This window comes from Desmodus rotundus, chromosome 1, assembly GCF_022682495.2.
Source record: "Desmodus rotundus isolate HL8 chromosome 1, HLdesRot8A.1, whole genome shotgun sequence".
Lineage (NCBI taxonomy): Eukaryota > Metazoa > Chordata > Mammalia > Chiroptera > Phyllostomidae > Desmodus > Desmodus rotundus.
Genome location: NC_071387.1, coordinates 17,989,971 through 18,006,762, shown reverse-complemented (window position 1 = coordinate 18,006,762; position 16,792 = coordinate 17,989,971). Strand labels below are relative to the sequence as shown.

The 16,792-nt window shown below is 45.5% G+C and overlaps 1 protein-coding gene and 1 pseudogene across 1 annotated transcript; one reads left to right on the top strand and one right to left on the bottom strand.

Annotated features, from left to right (window-relative positions):
- Positions 1 to 8,988: 8,988 nt before the first annotated feature.
- LOC128780596 (allergen Fel d 4-like) lies at positions 8,989 to 13,113 on the bottom strand. Its single transcript, XM_053921708.2, has 7 exons — positions 12,947 to 13,113; positions 12,454 to 12,590; positions 11,618 to 11,691; positions 10,822 to 10,932; positions 10,395 to 10,496; positions 10,173 to 10,218; positions 8,989 to 9,239 (listed from the first exon to the last, which is right to left on the bottom strand). Exons 1-7 carry the CDS (start codon positions 13,031 to 13,033, stop codon positions 9,230 to 9,232), a joined length of 567 nt encoding a protein of 188 aa, XP_053777683.1. The 5' UTR covers positions 13,034 to 13,113; the 3' UTR covers positions 8,989 to 9,229.
- A 270-nt stretch (positions 13,114 to 13,383) lies between these two features.
- Positions 13,384 to 15,396, top strand: LOC128780540 (ras-related protein Rab-11B pseudogene; annotated as a pseudogene).
- The last annotated feature ends 1,396 nt before the right edge of the window (positions 15,397 to 16,792 follow it).

Here is a 16,792-nt window from a genome sequence, read left to right as displayed (position 1 = left end):
TTGTCTGGTCACAAAACTGTTTGCCAGTGAAACAAGATCTGAGTGGTTTGTATATACAAAAAGAGTAAGCGAGAGACAAAGAGAGAAGGAGAAAAGAAGGCATGTGCCACAGAATGTTCTTCCACCCGGTTTCCTTCTTAGTGGCCAAATATTCATTGAACATTTGAATCTCTCAATATAAGGTTATTGCCAATTACTTGGGAAAACATTTATGTTTACATTTTAAAAAAAGGCAATGCAATATTTTAAACTTGTGTCCGGCAAACTTGAGTTGTATGCCAAACACAACGGTAGATATTCAGATCATCAGCCAAAGTGACTATGTCTCTGACATTATAAGAAAACTATAACAGGATTCTGGAACACAAAGCAACAAGGTTGGTGATTGGTGGAGAGAAGCAGTGTGGGAATCCTTCTGTGTGAAAATGTTAGCTTACTGTTTTCATGCAGGCACTTAATGTGTTTTACTTGGATTGTAGGAAAGTGTTGGGAAGTTTGGGTTTTCTGTAACACATTATAACTTTTCTGACTTAAACTACCAAGTGTTACTGAGGAACAGAGATACTGGAAGTCTCCCTCACAGTTGATGGAAATGTAAAATGGTACAATCACTCTAGAAAAGTAGCTCGGCTTCATACAAGAATGAAACACACACCTATGATGTGACCCAGCCATTCCACTCCTAGGTAAACCCAAGAGAAATGTAAACATATATTCATGAAGACACTTGAACATGAGTGTTCAAATGAATTTTTGCTGTAGCTGAAAACTAGGACCAAGAAAAAGTCCATCAACAGAAATGTGCAAATACTTGGTGGTATGCCCATGCAAGGGAATAAGACTGAACATCGAAAAAGGAAGAGGCTATTGATAAACACAACATGAAGGCATGTCAGAATAACTATGCTGAGTGAAAATAGGCAGGACAACAACAAAGTACACACTGAAAACTGCATTTGCATAATCTCTGGAAAATGCAAACTCTAGACACAGAAAGGGGACTGGTGGTTGCCTGGGGCTTTGGGTGGCACACAGGGAGGGAGGCAGGTATCACAAGGGCACAGAGGAAACTGCAGAGAAGGAAGGACAAACTCACTGTCCTGACTGTGGTGATGGTTTCATGGTTATCTCCTGTACACGCTTATCAAATTTTATACCTTCCTTTCTTTAAAGCTTTATTTATTTATCTATCTTCAGGGAGAGGGGAAGGGACTATAAATTGAACCAGCAACCTAGGGTCCATGGAGCAATACCAAACCCACTGAGCCACACTGCTCAGGGTGAGGTTTACACTTTAAATATGTGCAGTTGAATGTCGATGTATCTCAGTAAGCTACTGTTAACAATGGGAAATGACTTTGCAGTTAGCATTTGCACATGGAACCTCTGATTCTTATGAATGTGATTTTTCATTTCTGACATTAATCAGGGAAATGCCTATCTTTGGTAGACAGACTAACCACTTCCCAGCCCTGGGCTGACACAGGCCTCACAGAGGAAGCTGGGATGAGGCCCTGGGCCATTATGGGAGGTGCTGCTTCCTAAGTTCCTAAAGGCTGTGGAGTTTGCTGGGTCTAAGTGAGGACTCCAAAGCATCCCCACACCTCCAGCTGCATTCTACTTGACCACCAGGCCCTAGTCCAGATTCTACACTTACCCAGATGGGCCCTAAGTTCTGATAAGCAAATGCTAGTGGTTCCAAGACACACTTTGGGGACTAACTCTAACAAACCACACACTAGCTGCACGTTCTGCCAACACAGGGCCCCTACAGGCCCTAACACTAACCTTTGCAACTCCTGCCAATGTCCAGAGACACTCCCATTCTAAAAGCATCCCCCTGGGGAGGCCCATGGGAGCCTCATACTTCCCTGTTTCCCCACAGCCTCCTTGGGCTGCCTTTTCCTTCATGTTCCTCGCCCAGCTCACTTCTCTCGCCAGCAGAGAGTTTGGTGAAACCAGCACAAGTCCCAGGCTTTCTGAAAGAGGCCTCCCAATCTGTCCCATGGACTCTTAGCACCAACTCAGTCTTGGACTCTGGACACCTGGCTCTTTCTTACAGCACCTGGAAGAAGGCAGTTGCCATGCACATGTTCAGCCACCAAGAGACCACAGGCCTCCTGCAGATGTCCTCGGAGCATGAATTCAGTCTCCAGGTAATGCCCACCCCAGGTGCCCGCCCAAATACATTGGAGATAAACCTCAGCCAGCTGTTTTGGAGAGGTCACCTGTGAGGGGCCCTAAGCCATTCCCTAGAGTCTCTCTGAGTACCTGGGCCAATCTGTGATTATCTACCTGCAACGACCATGTGCAGATCGCAATGTGGGGCAGCTCAAGACACCTTGTCACCACAGCTGCAGTTCTTTGATTCTGCTTTACAGAGAGGAAGTGAAACCAACGCATCCCATTCTTACATGGATGTGTTTCAACTTTGGCTGCACTTTAGAACCACCTGGAGACCTTTAAACAATCCTGGTGCATGTGACATGGGCAGCTTCCCATGCCACTCGTCACACAAGTCACAAGGCTTCCCTGTGTAGGTCTGGTAGCTCATGATGAAGCCAATGCTCGTGGAGAGCCTCTGTGGATGGGGCTGCACTGTTTTAGGTGTTGGCTGATGAGGGAACAAATCTACACCTTGGTTTCCTTACACTTAACTTCGGGGACATGGGTCCCAATTGTAAAGAAATAAACATGAGAGGTCACTCAAGGAATGTGGGAAAAGAGCACTGCCTAATGCTTGGGGCTTAGAGTAGTCCTCTGTGTGAGGTGACACCCGGGGATGCAGCATTCGGGGATGTGGGGGAAGTGCAGATACCTGGGGCTGAGTATTTCACACAGAGAGTCCAGACACGGCAGGGCTCATGGGTGTCTGAGGGAAACTGTACATAATGACTCAGGTGTAACAGACCCCTGGGAATCCGAAGGGAGCTTTGTGGAGCCGGGCTGTTGCTGTTGGTGCTGCGACCAGGTCTTCTCCTCAGGCAACACTCTCCTAAGCTGGCTGGCACATCCATCCTCTGTCTTTCTTTACCAAGGGATCCTCCAGGAACTGGCTATTGTTCGAGGAGCCAATCAGAGCCATCATAGAGGGCTTTTGGGCAGCAGAACAATCTTTCAAAAGCACTGGTTTAAGAACAACAGCTGGTATCTTCCGGGTGGCAGATACCCATTTAACAGAGCACAACATTTGAGAGGCACATGGCTGGTCCATAAAACTTGTACACTCTTACTTCTGGCTGAGATGGAGGCACAGGTGTATACACTTTGCCTTTTTCCAACCAAAAAGAATGACAACAACAAATTTAAAAACAACTGGAAATGACAAAAGTGCAATAATTAAGGAGTTAAAGAAGAAACATTCTTTCTGAGCAGTAGAAGGTGTAGAGACTGTCTCCGGGTGGAGAGGACTCAAGGCAAGGAGGCAACAGGCCGACCAGACCAGGTGTCAGCAGGCAGAGTGGGTGTTCCCACATTTCCAAGCAGATGAACCAGAGGGATTAACTGAGGAGAAAGAGAGACTGCAACTCAGGTTCCGGTTCAGGGAAATAAAATCTCAAAGCCTCAGACTAAAAGAACCTATGGGGGTTGAGGCAGTGGGAGGAAATGCCAGTTTCACAAGAGACTTCAATGCAAAGACCCACAGGGTTCTGGAAAGTGCAGACCCCGCCCCCCACCTGGGAATCAGCACCAGAAGGACCCAATTTCCTTATGGGTAGTAGTGGGAAATGGCTGAAAGCCAGCCCAGAGCTGAGCAGTCCATATTGTTCCCTCTTGGACCACTCCCCACAGTATGGTCACAAAATAGAGGAAAAAGTGAAGTTTATGAAAAGTGAAATATAGGGAACCAACAGTGAAGAGAAGGAAACTGAGACTCAAATCAATGGTTTAGACCCAAAGAAAAAAAATAAACATTCAACCAGAACACAATGAAGAAAAAAGAATACACAAAAATGAGGAGAGTCGTAGGAATCCAAGAGAACTTTAAGCATTCCAACATCCAAATCATAGGGTGTCAGAGGAGAAGAGGAACAGCAAGGAATTGAAACCTATTTGGAAAAAGAATGAAGCAGAACTTCTCTATTCTGGCCAAGGAAATACACTTCCAGGAAGTCCAGGTAGCTGAGAGAGTCCCAAAGATTTTGGACCTAAGGAAGCACACACCAAGGCACATCATAATTACATTACCCAAGATTCAAGGGAAGAAGAGAATCTTAAAAGTAGCAAGACAAAAGGAGACAGTTACCTACAAAGGAGTTCCCTTAAGACTATCAGCTGATTTCTCAAAGTAAACCTTATAGGCAAGAAGGGGCTGGAAAGAAGTATTCAAAAGTCATGCAATGCAATGATCTACATCCAATATTTCTCTTTCCAGCAAAGCTTTCATGTAGAATGGAAGGGCAGGTAATGTGCTTCCTAGAGTAGGTCAAGTTAAAGGACTTCATCATCACCAAGCCTTTATTATAGGAAATGTTAAAGGGACTTATCTCAGGAAAAGAAGAAGATCGAAAGTATGAACATTAAAATGACAACAAGCTCACAACTGCCCACAATCGAACCTAAAAAAAAACAAACTAAGCAGACAACTAGGTCAGGCACCAAATCACAGAATGGAGATCACATGGAGGGTTATCAGGGGGAAAGGGGATGGGAAAATGGGGAAAACGTACAGGCAATAAGTAGCATAAATGGTAGGTAGAAAACAGACAGGGGCAGGTTCAGAATAGTAGAGGAAATGGAGAAGACAAAGAACTTATATGTATAACCCATGGACTTGAACTAAGGGGGTGGAGAAATGCAACGGGCAGGGTGTGTACAGGCTGGAAGGGAAGAAATGGGGGGAAATGGAACAACTATAGTAGCATAATCCATAAAATAAATTTCTTTAAAAACAAAACAAAACAGGACAACAGCTGGCATCTTCTTGATGAGCCTGCTCCAGGAGGAGACAGTGTCAACTCAAGTGTGTCCTGGGACAAGACACTCAGCTGGCAGAATTTGGAACCTGGGAAGGGAGATCTGGAGTCTCCCTTGTTGCTCTTGAAATGCCAGATAGCCTCAGGGTGTCCTGGTTTGACATTTACACTGGAAGTTTATTTGACAGTTATTTACGTGTCCTTCATTCACCTTGAAATCACTCAAGGGGGGCAGTAACAGGGCAAATGAAAAAGATTTCCTGAGCCCTGACAAGTGTGGCTCAGAGTCTTGGGCATTATTGTGCAAAGCAAAAGGTCACTGGTTTGATTCCTGGTGAGGGCACATGCCCGGGTCCAGGTTCAGTGCCCAGAAAGGATGCATATGAGGCAAGCGATCTATGTTTCTCCCTCACATCCATGTTTCTCTTCCTCACCTTCTCCCTCCCTTCCATTTTACCAAACATAGAAAATATAGTTTTTAAAAATAATATCTCCTAAATCTCACAATTAGATACTTTATGTTTCATTTCATGGAAGGCGCTCTGAGGAGCTCAACCTGAGGAACTCCTGTGTTTGGGGGACTTAGAGTAGTCCCCCAGAGGTAAGAGCAGTCAAGAGAATGGCCACGGTACAGAGAAGGGGACAGCAAAGTCCTTCTCTGTAGACGTGGGTAGGAAATACCTGCATTTTTTTCCTCTTGCAGCAAGGAGGCAAAGTTAAGGCAGTATGTAGGTACTAACACAGTAATAGAAAAACAACATTTTCACATTTTTGATAAAATTCAAAATAGAACATTGACTACCACTATTTTTTTAAAACAGAGATGTATTACTAAGAGGAACGGATTCTTTTTGTGAATAAAATTTTTGCAAATTTGCTCCATTGGGGTAATAAATAGAGTTCCTAATATTGTTTGCCAGCCAATATCTCGGCTCATAGGCAATACGAAAATAGTCAGTGGGTTGAGTCTTAATTCTATACCAATTCCAGGATAGAAACTATGGTTTCAATATTTAAGTATCCCTCTTGGTTCTGGCTGAAGTGAAAAGAAGAAAACAAAAAAAGATGGGGAGAAGCCAAAGTGTCAGAACAGGTACTTTTGCACTATTTGCAACAATATGATCATATATGTATAAAACCAAGAGTCAACAAAGTATTGGAACAAATTTCATTAGAATGATTGAAAAATTCGTCAATCTTGGTAAGGTATTCAATTTACAAAGTCCACAGCATTTCTCTATAGCAGCAAAAACTCATGATAGTAACTAATCATTAAAAAACAAACAGCCTTTTCAAGAACATGGTGCCCAAAGGGAAAAGGAAGCTACTGCCCCTTCCAAAGCCAAAGCCAAAGCAAAGGCTTTGAAGGCAAAGAAAGCAGAGCTGAAAGGCGTAAAAAGCCACACACAAACGACATCTGCATGCCACTGACCTTTCCCTGGTCTGACACTGTGGATCAGAAGGCAGCCTAAGTCTCTGCTCCCAAGAGACACAGGCTTCACTACTCTGCCATAATTGTGTCCCCTTGCCAACCGAGGGAGGCAACCGACGAAGATGGAAGACAACGGCACACTTGTGTTCATTGTGGCTGTCGAAGCCAACAAGCACCAGGCCAAACAGGCTGTGAGGGAGCTCTACAACACTGATGTGGCCAAGGCCAACAGCCTGCTCAGACCTGATGGAGAGAAGAAGGGATATGTTCACCTGCCTTCCGAATATGATCATTTGGACGTTGCCAACCAAATTGTGCTCCTCTAAACTGAGTCCAGCTGGCTAATTCAAACATACAAATTTTACACTGTGGAACAAACAAACTGGAGAAAGTACATAGCAATTAACAATCAAGAATGCACAAGAAAACTACCAAGGAGAATATTTTACACTCTAAGAAAGGACACAGAAGATGATCTGAGTGTACTGACAGACACGGGGCTCGTTGGTTTTAGTCCAGGGAGCCGCCTGTCAGACGTTTGACCCCCAGATCTCAAGGACAATAAACTTGGTGCATTGGCCTCTAAGTTCCTGGTGATTTGTTCCACCACAATCAGGAAACTACTGCAGGACCCATTTCTCCCGTCCAGTTGGATGCCAACACCACAGCTTCCCCACTGTATTTCTGGTGCACAGGCACAGGGAACTCTCAGAAGGAACTGAGCATGTATGCCCTAGTGAGAAATTCCATTCATGTTGGCCTGCGTTTGGGATTTATTCTGTGGTGCTCTTTGCAACAGCTTTGCTTCTCTTTCTTTAATCATCTCAATTTATTCTCAATTCTACGAATGTGTTGATGGACAGCTAGGTGATAGTAGAGTGATACAGAACTAAAAACAAAAAAACAAAAAAACTTAGTATTTAAATGTCATGGTGGAAAATATCCATGGGACTTGATTGTGAGCTTGGCCCTCCAGTCCCTGAGCAAAGTACATCAAGAATCAATGGCATGCTCCCATTGAAGGCTGATTTCATCATAACTTCCATTCGATTCCTGGGTTATTCAATATCTTAGAAAATCAAATTTCAGAGTGCAATGCAGTGTCTTTCTCCATGTGTGTTTACATGAAATAATCACCGACCTGGGTTGTCAGGAACAAGACAGTGGAATAGGAGGTGCCAGCCCTCCTGCCTCCATGGAAACACCTATTTAACAACCACTTGTGGGCTAGAATATCTTAAATTTAAGTGAGTCCAGCAGTACAACTGAGAGGTCCCACCACCCAGGTGAAGCAAAAAAGTCAAGGCATTGATGTACTGAAGAGGGTGAGAAGCAGCCCTGGCTGGTGAGGCTCAATGGATTGATTGTAGGCCTGGGAATAAAAGGGTCCTCAGTTCCATACCCAGTCACAGCACATGCCTGGGTTGCAAGCAAGGTCCCCAGTAAGGGGTACACTAGAGGCAACCTCACATTGATGTTTCTCTTCCTGTCCTTCCTCTCTTACCTTTTCTCTAAAAAGGAATAAAATCTTTTTAAAATAAAGAAGGTGAGAAGGACAGTTTCCCTTCATGCTAGTCACCCCACCCAAGGTAGCAGAGCAGTGGCATCTATGGGAGCCTGTTAGAAAGCAGGGTCTCACACGCCACCAAGACCTGCTAATTCAGAGCTTGCAGTTCATCAGGGTCCCCAGGTGATTAGTGTGCACGTTCTGAGAAGCCCTGCATTATCACACACACAGGGGTCCACAAATGATATTTCCTGTTGTTGTGTGTGTTATTTACTATTTAAATGAATGCTGTCATGCTTCATGTGTGTGTCCTTCAAAATCGTTTTGATATCAAAACGTGCTAATATGGATCTAGTACATTCCCTTTAATTTGTTGAGGGGAATTGGTATTTATGTTGCTGATAATGAAATCTGTTAGGAAATGGAGCATCAGTGGCATGGACATAGTGCAATCTTGTACAAATGGCCCTAGGGTTGGGGATGGGAGTGGGGGATGATGTCCTTCCTAAGGGAAAGCAATCACTGTTCATGGGTCTAAGACTAAGTGTTACATACCCAGGAGAAACAATGTTGCTCCAGTCCTGTGGCTCCATGTCAGCGAAAACCCTCAAAGTAGCCCTGCCTGGCAAGGGAACTGTTTCATTGACAGGGCACCTGTACAGAATGGGAATGGTCCTGCACCCCAATTTGAATTGAACTTTATATTCTTAATATATTTAGGGACCCTAGATCTCACAGAAGATGGGCACAGTAGATACCAGTAGTGGTGAGTGAGAGTTTCTGACACCCACTCGCTCCCATCTGGGGGTGTAGAGAAGCTGGGTCCTGACACATGGCACGCTGGGTCGCCCCAGAGCATCTATTTCTCAGTGTCACAGTGAGAAGGAGAATTCCAGGATGGGACACAGTGTGGGGCAGCTCCTTATTGGCTTTCTCAGGTCACTAACAAACAGGCTAATCACAGGGCAGGCAGCGCTCACAGGGACAGAGAATGACTGGAGAACATAGGAGAATTCCAAAATCAGGAAGATTCTGAGAAGGCAGAGGACCAATATGGGAATAGGGCCAAGGATCCCCTCATTGGCCTGCTGTGAGCACCAAGTGTGTTACATTCAAAAAGATAGTCTCACAACTGGAGTTTGTATGATTTATTAACCAGGTAGAAGAAAGTGTTATTCAAAGTAGAGATCTCCCAGGTATGGCATAGAGAGTCGGAAATTTGGAAAAACCTTTGATTCTTGATGAGTTGATGAGTTTCTAGACACATAGAGAAGATTCTGAAGATTCAGAGATAATGCCTTCCTAGACGACAGTGCTGGAAATCAGGTCAAAGTACTTGTCACAAGAAGACATGGGGACCGTGGAAGGAAGCATTCACTCTGCACTAAATAAACAAATGAGAGAGAGAAGGCAGAAACTCATTAAGCACTTCCTGGACTGAACTGAAGGCAAAGAGAGTTTCCATTACAGAGAACAATGGTGAAGATACAGGTAACAGCCTGCTCTCTCACCCATACTACTTTTGAGAATATGGAGAAAGAGGACACTGGGGAATGACTTTTCCTTTTCTACTATGTTCCCAGCTTATGCTTCCCTCAAATGGGTATATGACAAACAGCAAGGACTCAGTGGAGGACCCCAGGCTGGGTTTCCCACCCTCAGCATGAAAGATTTTGCAGAATTTTTGATAAGTCAAGAAAGAATGGCAACAACCATAGTTAGCATTTTGAGATGCTGGCTTTATGCAAGCGCAACTTGCTAAGACTTTCCCTTATGTTTCCTGAAAAAAGCCCCACAATATAGCTGAGGGAGGAAACACATGAGGATATTTTGCAGCTGTGGCACAAAGGGGAGGTCAACTTCCAGGTCAGAAGTTAAGGATGTGCACAGATCAAAGGAAGACCGCATTACCAGAAATTGGAGGGTGAGCCCAAGGACAAGGCCTTGGAAGATGAGTAAGACCCAGTAGTGTATTGGAGTTTCACACTCACACCCTGGTACTCTTTCCCTATTTCACATTTAAGTATTAATGATTTTAGAACAGTATCAATTTCTGAGGTCTTCTCAGCAGCAGGACATCCACTCAGTGACCCTGTGAGGTGCACTTCGTTGTTTCTTCCTTTCAATTGTGATGTCATCTGCTCTAAATCTCATGAAGGAGTGGCTCCTGAACTACAACCCCCAACTCCAAATTTCAAGCTCACCCCACAAGCTTCCTCACCAAATGTCCTTATTGTAAACTTTGGGCGTCAAGCGCCACTGGTCACGGAGGGTAGTGACATCTGGGTCACCCCACACCCCATCAGACATCACCCACCTGGAGGACTGGGCTCCAGGGCTCCCTCGGGCTTGGAGACAGCGATCTGTAGAGGCAGAACACAGCACAGTCAACAACCAGCACCTTATTTCCCAGTGAGAAACCAAGTGATTTTCTATGGAAGGGTAGAGGGGACCGATTGCAGGTGTTGCCTTCTCTGGCTTTTCTCCAATCAGTAACACAGAGACTCAGGAAGAAGAAACCAGAGAGAGGTAAACTTACCATCCTTGGTGTAATCCAGTATGTTTTCTTTCTGAATTCCACGGTTTCGGCAAATTTCCTCAAATTTTTCCTTCAGTTCTGGACTCACATCTGAGTTTCGGGCTGTGGGAAGAGTGACAGTAACTGCTGTGACTTTGTGTTGGTCATGGGGGCCCTTGGGGCAGAGGGGACAGATGATGGGGATGGATGGCACTGACTGGTGCTTTAGGCAGAAGTGAGGGAGGGGCTGTAGCCTGAGTTGACTTTGACAGTTTTAGGATGTCCTTCTGCACAGAGGGAGATTTCATCACCTTCCCATCACCAAGCCTGGGGCTACCCACTGTGAAGACCTCTCTTTGGGGGAGAACAGGTGGTGCAGGAGAAGATTGGGACAATCTTTGTATCTGCAGCCCACTCCAAGGTGAATATTAGCATGAGAATACTCTACCATGCATCAGTATCATATCGGTTTTTTTCCCATTTTGAAAATTCATGCAATGAATAATAACATATTCATTGTAGACTGCTTCAATTATGTAAAACCTATTGTATCCATCATCTGTAGAGGAAACAGAATGCAGGTCAGAACTTCTTAGGTCCATGGCAAGCAAGAGAAACTCTTTAAATATTTTCTTTTACAAAACTAATTCAGGTGCATATCCTGGAAGAGGTGAAGGTGATATTGAAGCCTTCCATTTGCCTCTGGGCCTTCATTGGTGACTTCCTCGGGTGGAAATGACAACCTGTGGTGTCTTGATTACTAGTGGTAAGAAATTCAGCCACAGCTGCACCTGTCCTGTATTACTTTGCCTGAGGCTCACCCACCTCCCTCGGCCATGTCTGCCACGTGCGTGTCTCTGTCCTGTCTAGGAGCCCTGCTGGTATTACATATGGACACCCTGTCCAGCCCAGTTGCTGGGGCAATGGCCTCCATGCCATCAGAGTAGGCATGGAATCAGAAGCTCTCCAAACAATTTACTTTCTTAGTGGACCAATTTTCTTTTATTGCCAGGGGTACATAGGACCACACGGCCATTTTATTCTCATGGTTATATGCCAGGCCATGGCTTTGCAAAGCAAGGTTCTCCCAAACATTGAAGAAAATTGGCTATTCAATGGCCTCATGGATAGTACCTAAATAACATTAATCAGAAATGGATCTCCATCCTAAAGATACTGGGATTTAGTAAATTTCTTGTCGATGGAAATAGAATTTACAAAGACTTTTTTAAATGTGTACTTACAGGGAACACTGTAGAGACCCTTCTCTTCTGTTGGATCAGTAATGAAAGTAAGTTCACCACACACCCCGTTTATGCTGTGAAACAGAATGAGCTGATTGGTGCCAGTGAGATACTGAGGGGTTGACTCCGTCCCACTTCACTCGTAATCTGAGTGTGCCATTTCAACAAACTATTAAATACCTTTCATAAAATGTTAAAGGACTCTTAATTTCCTGTTTTACTTTATTGCTACTTTAAGAATGAGTCAACTAGTAATACTACTATTCCTTTCCCGCCACGTCCCACTGTCACTACTGCCACAGCTACCTGTCTACACACTTGGCTGAGGGCTCAGATGTGCCAGCGTCTCAGATAAATGCTGTACAAACATTGCCTCACTCAGCCCTCACACAAAAAAGAAAAACCCCATAGGAGACAATTATGATCATTTATTTTTACACAACGGGTAACTGGGTGAAAATAGATAAAATTCCTAGTTCACACAACTAGAAAAAGATAGTTTCACAAGAGAGCCAGGCTCTTGATCCCCATCCTATGCTCTTACCTAAACTACATTGTCACACTACAGATGAATCAGAACCCCTCTGCCCAAACTCCTCTACTCCCAGTTAAACCTATTCTTGGCAGCAATTCTTATCTCTGAGTCTAGAAATCATCAGGTTGATCACATCCCAGATCTCTTGCTGTTGATAAGGAACTCTGCTTTGGACCCAGGCCCACAGTGTAAGTGCAACACGAAAGTGCATGATTGTGTGCGTGTGTGGAGGGGCGGGGGTGGGGGGGCAGCTCCAATATGATACTCGGCTTCTGTCCCCAAGAAACAATGCCATACTTACTTTTTATGAAATTTAAATAACACAGAGGAGTTATCCAAGGTCTCAATGTACTCCAGAAACATTCTCATGCTCCCATTTTCTTCTATCATTTCCCTCACTTCCGAGCCCCAGAGAATGGTATACCACTCCCCTGAAATCTGCAATAAATCAGTAAAGTGATTGGCAGAGAAGAGAAGAGGTGGGACACTGCATGAACCTTGTCTCCTTGAAATCTGGCCCCTGAGTCAGGCCTCATAGTGATGATGTGAAGATGGAATTAGAACTCAGGTGGACTGGCACCCCACATAGGGCTCTTGCCACTGTCCCTTCAGTGAGAATGGAGGTCCCCGAGGGTTGTCATCTTTCCACATGGTACAACTGCTCTTGGTCCAAGGTCAGAAACCACCCCATTGGTCTAACATCAAAAGCTTTCACTCTCCAGGAGGGCCACCTCACTTCAGAATCCCCCAAATCACCCCCAATGTCTAAACTCCCCATACTTCCCCGACTCTACCTGTGACATGTCCAAGTTGCATTTTGCGACATCATGTTGGGAGGCACAGACCAGGGTGAGCCCCAGACACAGCAGCAGCAGCTTCATCTTGGGAGAGATGATACCTCCTCAGTTATGCTCACTGAGAGTGAGTATTTCCCTGACGGTGGCTCTGTGCCCCACGCCTCTGCCTTTATATTCCTTCTGGGCCCACTTTTCTGTCCGGGGGGCGGCACCTTTCCCCTCCCATTAATGGACTGTCTCTATGCATTGATGGGAGGCCAAGACTGTTCCTGTGCATCTCATATCTTCCAGAGCTACTTAGTTACCCGAAATTACTCAAAACACACACTTTAAAAAAAAGATAATGGATGCCATGAAAGAGTGCCATTTGGAACTAGATTGAACTATGAAATCAGAAAGCCAATTAAATGGGGAGAGTGGAGCACCACTGGGAAATGGGTGTGTGGACATCCCAGGTTCCAGCGCTCACATGGTTGGAGGCATTGGTGAGTCACTCCATTGTAACCAGCCTCAGAATGAAAGAAACTGTGTGTACCAAAGGTGACAGTACCTGTCAAGAACCATTCTAATAGTGCCAATTAGAATAGGGCTGGGTAAATTAATGTATGGAAAGTACTTTGTCTGGTATTGAGCACATTTTAACTCTTTTCCCTTGTTGTCTGAATGCAACCGCTATTCATGAACGAATGTTTAGTCAGTACATACACCTTGCCATATGCCATAGGCCTCTGGGACAAGGGGAGATGTGGAAGATGTCATCCATACACACACTCTTTTTTTACCAGCTGATGAAGTAACCCACTGAGTGGGACCAAGTCTGGACCACTGTGGGTCAGAAAAGGGGGTGCTGCCTGGACGGAGTTGTCACATAGAAGTGCTTAAAAACACAGGCTGTGGATTCATGTAGACCTGGGCTTCATTCCTATCTGGGTTCTTTGGAAGCTGTGAGTAAAAATTAAACATCTCAGAACCTTGGGGTACTGTTAACAGGAACAATCATACCTGTCTATGGATGGCTATAGCAACTCAATGGCACAGTGTATGTAGAACCCTCAGACTAATGTGTGGCACTGCTGGGCTAGTGGGGTCAGACAATTATTCCTGGGAAGGTGTGTCTTCAGGAGAGCCTGGGTCTTCAACAATAGGGTGTGGAGACATGGAGAGCACGTGGGGATTAGATTCCTGATGAGGAGAATGTTGTTATTGAGGCTCCTGTGCCCACAGCTGAGGCTTCTTAAAAGCTATGGCTCACTTCTGCCTTATGCCAATGGTCCCCCTGGGCAACACCCAGAAAAGAAAAAGGCCTGTGTCACAGGAGGAGCCGGGCACAGGGTGGTGAACCTAGAAATTGTGACATCCTATCTGTGGCCTGCTTTCAAAGTCCTCCCAGCCCCTTGTGTGATCCTGCCTAGTTCACGCTGAACAGATACCCAGTGACTGGTATTTTGAGTTCTGAATATCCCTAGACATAGTGGACACGCTGGAGGTGTCCTGCTTCTGAGATAGAGAAACTAATCTTGACAATTGGTGGCAAAGGCTGTGCACTGCCTTTTGTCTTGTTGATTGTATCCAAGAACAGATGGCAGCCTATTAGCAACCAGGGCTGCAAGATGAACTAGGCCATGCTACTGAGGGAAAGGACATCTGCCACTGTTGCCTACTCCATCTCTGTCCCATCCCACCCCCTCCTGACTCTGCATCTGTATCAGAGCCCCACATTGTAACTTTCTCTTTCCAGGCACTCTCACTGTGTGCTCAAAGAAAAACTGAGAGGAGGGCTGGAACACCAGGACAATGGTACCCGAGGAGGCTAGCACAACTACCTATTCAAAGTGGGGCTCATCGGGGATGCCGGTGTGGGGAAAGGCAACCTGCTATACTGCTTCACCCACAAGGACTTCAACCTAGAGAGCAAGAGCACCGTTGGCATGGAGGTTGCCACCTGCAGCATCCAGGTCGATGGCAAGACCATCAAGGCCCAGGATTGGGAAACCAGTGGCCACAAGGGCAACTGCACCATCAGCTTGGCATAGTACTGTGGTGCAGTGGGTGTGCTGCTAGTGTATGACATAACCAAGCACCTGACATAGGAGAATGTGGAGAGCTGGCTGAAGGAGCTGCGTGACTACCCTGACAGCAACATCATCATCGTGCTGGTAGACAGGAAGGGCGACCTGTGCCATCTGCAGGCCATGCCCACTGACGTGGCCTGTGCCCTTTACAGAGAACAAGTTGTCCTTCTTCCAGACCTCTGCCTTGGACTCCACCACTGTACAGGAAGCTTTCAGGAACATTCTCACAGAGATCTAGTGAATCATGTCACAGAAGGAGATTGCAGAACACACAGCCCAGGGCGAGTCCCCTGGCAACAACGTGGTGCCATGAGCATGCCGCCCTTTACCAATGGACAGAAACCCAACCAGCTGCAGTGCTGCCACAACCTGTGACCGCTTCGTGCCTCCTCCAAGCGTGCATGCACATCCTGGCCCTTCACCTGCCCCTCACCTTGTAGTTTCACCTGATTTGACCCTCTCTGTCCATCTGACTCTCTCCCACCCTCCAACTGAACTCTGCACCATCAACTGGGGCTTAGGAACAAGGAAAGTTGAGCTGCAGCTCTTGTCCCATCTCCCTCCCACCAGGAACGCTTGAAGCCCAGCTGTTGCATCTGTTCTTTTGGGGTCCCAGTGCGCCTGTGGGCAGGGCAGGGAGGTTGGTAAGATGTACAGGGCCAGCCCAAGGCAAAGGATGTGGGCACCAAGCTGGCTTCTTCAGCAGCCCACAGCACACTCCATGGAATGATGATCTTCCTCCTTCTCTGGGCACTTGTCCTAGGTGGCCCTGGTCTGCACAGAGAAATCCACTCTGGGCTGAGGCATGAAGAGAAAGTGACTGGGGTGGGCAGAGACAGGCTGCCAGCATCTGATCCCCCACATACAGCCAGCACTAGCACATACCTTTGACCTCGCCTTCTCTCCTGCATTGGTGAAGTCAGCTCAACTCCTGCCTGTAGATTTATGCTGGGAGAAGACTCACTCCCATTCATTTCTGAGCACAGCTCATACACCCGCCCCCATCCTGAAGCCCTTCTGTGTATGGTCTCCTTGTCTGGTCACAAACCAGTTTGACAGTGAAGCAAGATCTCAGTGTTTTGTATATATAAAAAGGATAAGCGAGAGTGAGAGAGAGAAGGAAAAATGAAGACATGTGGCACAGAATGTTCTCCCACCCAGGTTTCCTTCTTCATGCCCAAATAGTCATGAAATATTTGTATCTCTTAATATAAGTTTTTTGGCAATTGCTTGGGAAAAAACTCATGTTTACATTTTTAAAAAAAGTAATGCAACATTTTTAAACATCTCTGTGGAAAACTTCAGTTATTTGCCAAACACAAGGGTAGGATCAGAATCATCAGCCAACAAGATTGTGTCTTCGACATTCTGAGAAAATCATCACAGGCTTGTGGAACACAAAGCAACAATGTTGGTGATTGGTGGAGAGAAGCAGTGTGGGAAGCCTTCTGTGTGAAAACATTGGCTTACTGTTTTCATGCAGGCACTTAATGTGTTTTATTTGGATTTTAAGAAAGTGTTGGGAAATTTCGGTTTTGTATAACACATTATAATTATTCTGACGTAAACTACAAAGCGTTGGTGAGAAAATGGCGACTCTGGAAGTCTCCCTCACTGCTGATGGAAACATAAAATGGTACCATCACTCTAGAAAAGTTGCTCAGCTTCTTACAAGAATTAAACACACACATAATATGTGACCCAGCCATTCCACTCCTAGCTATAACCCAAGAGAAATGTAAACGTATATTCATGAAGACACTTGTCCATG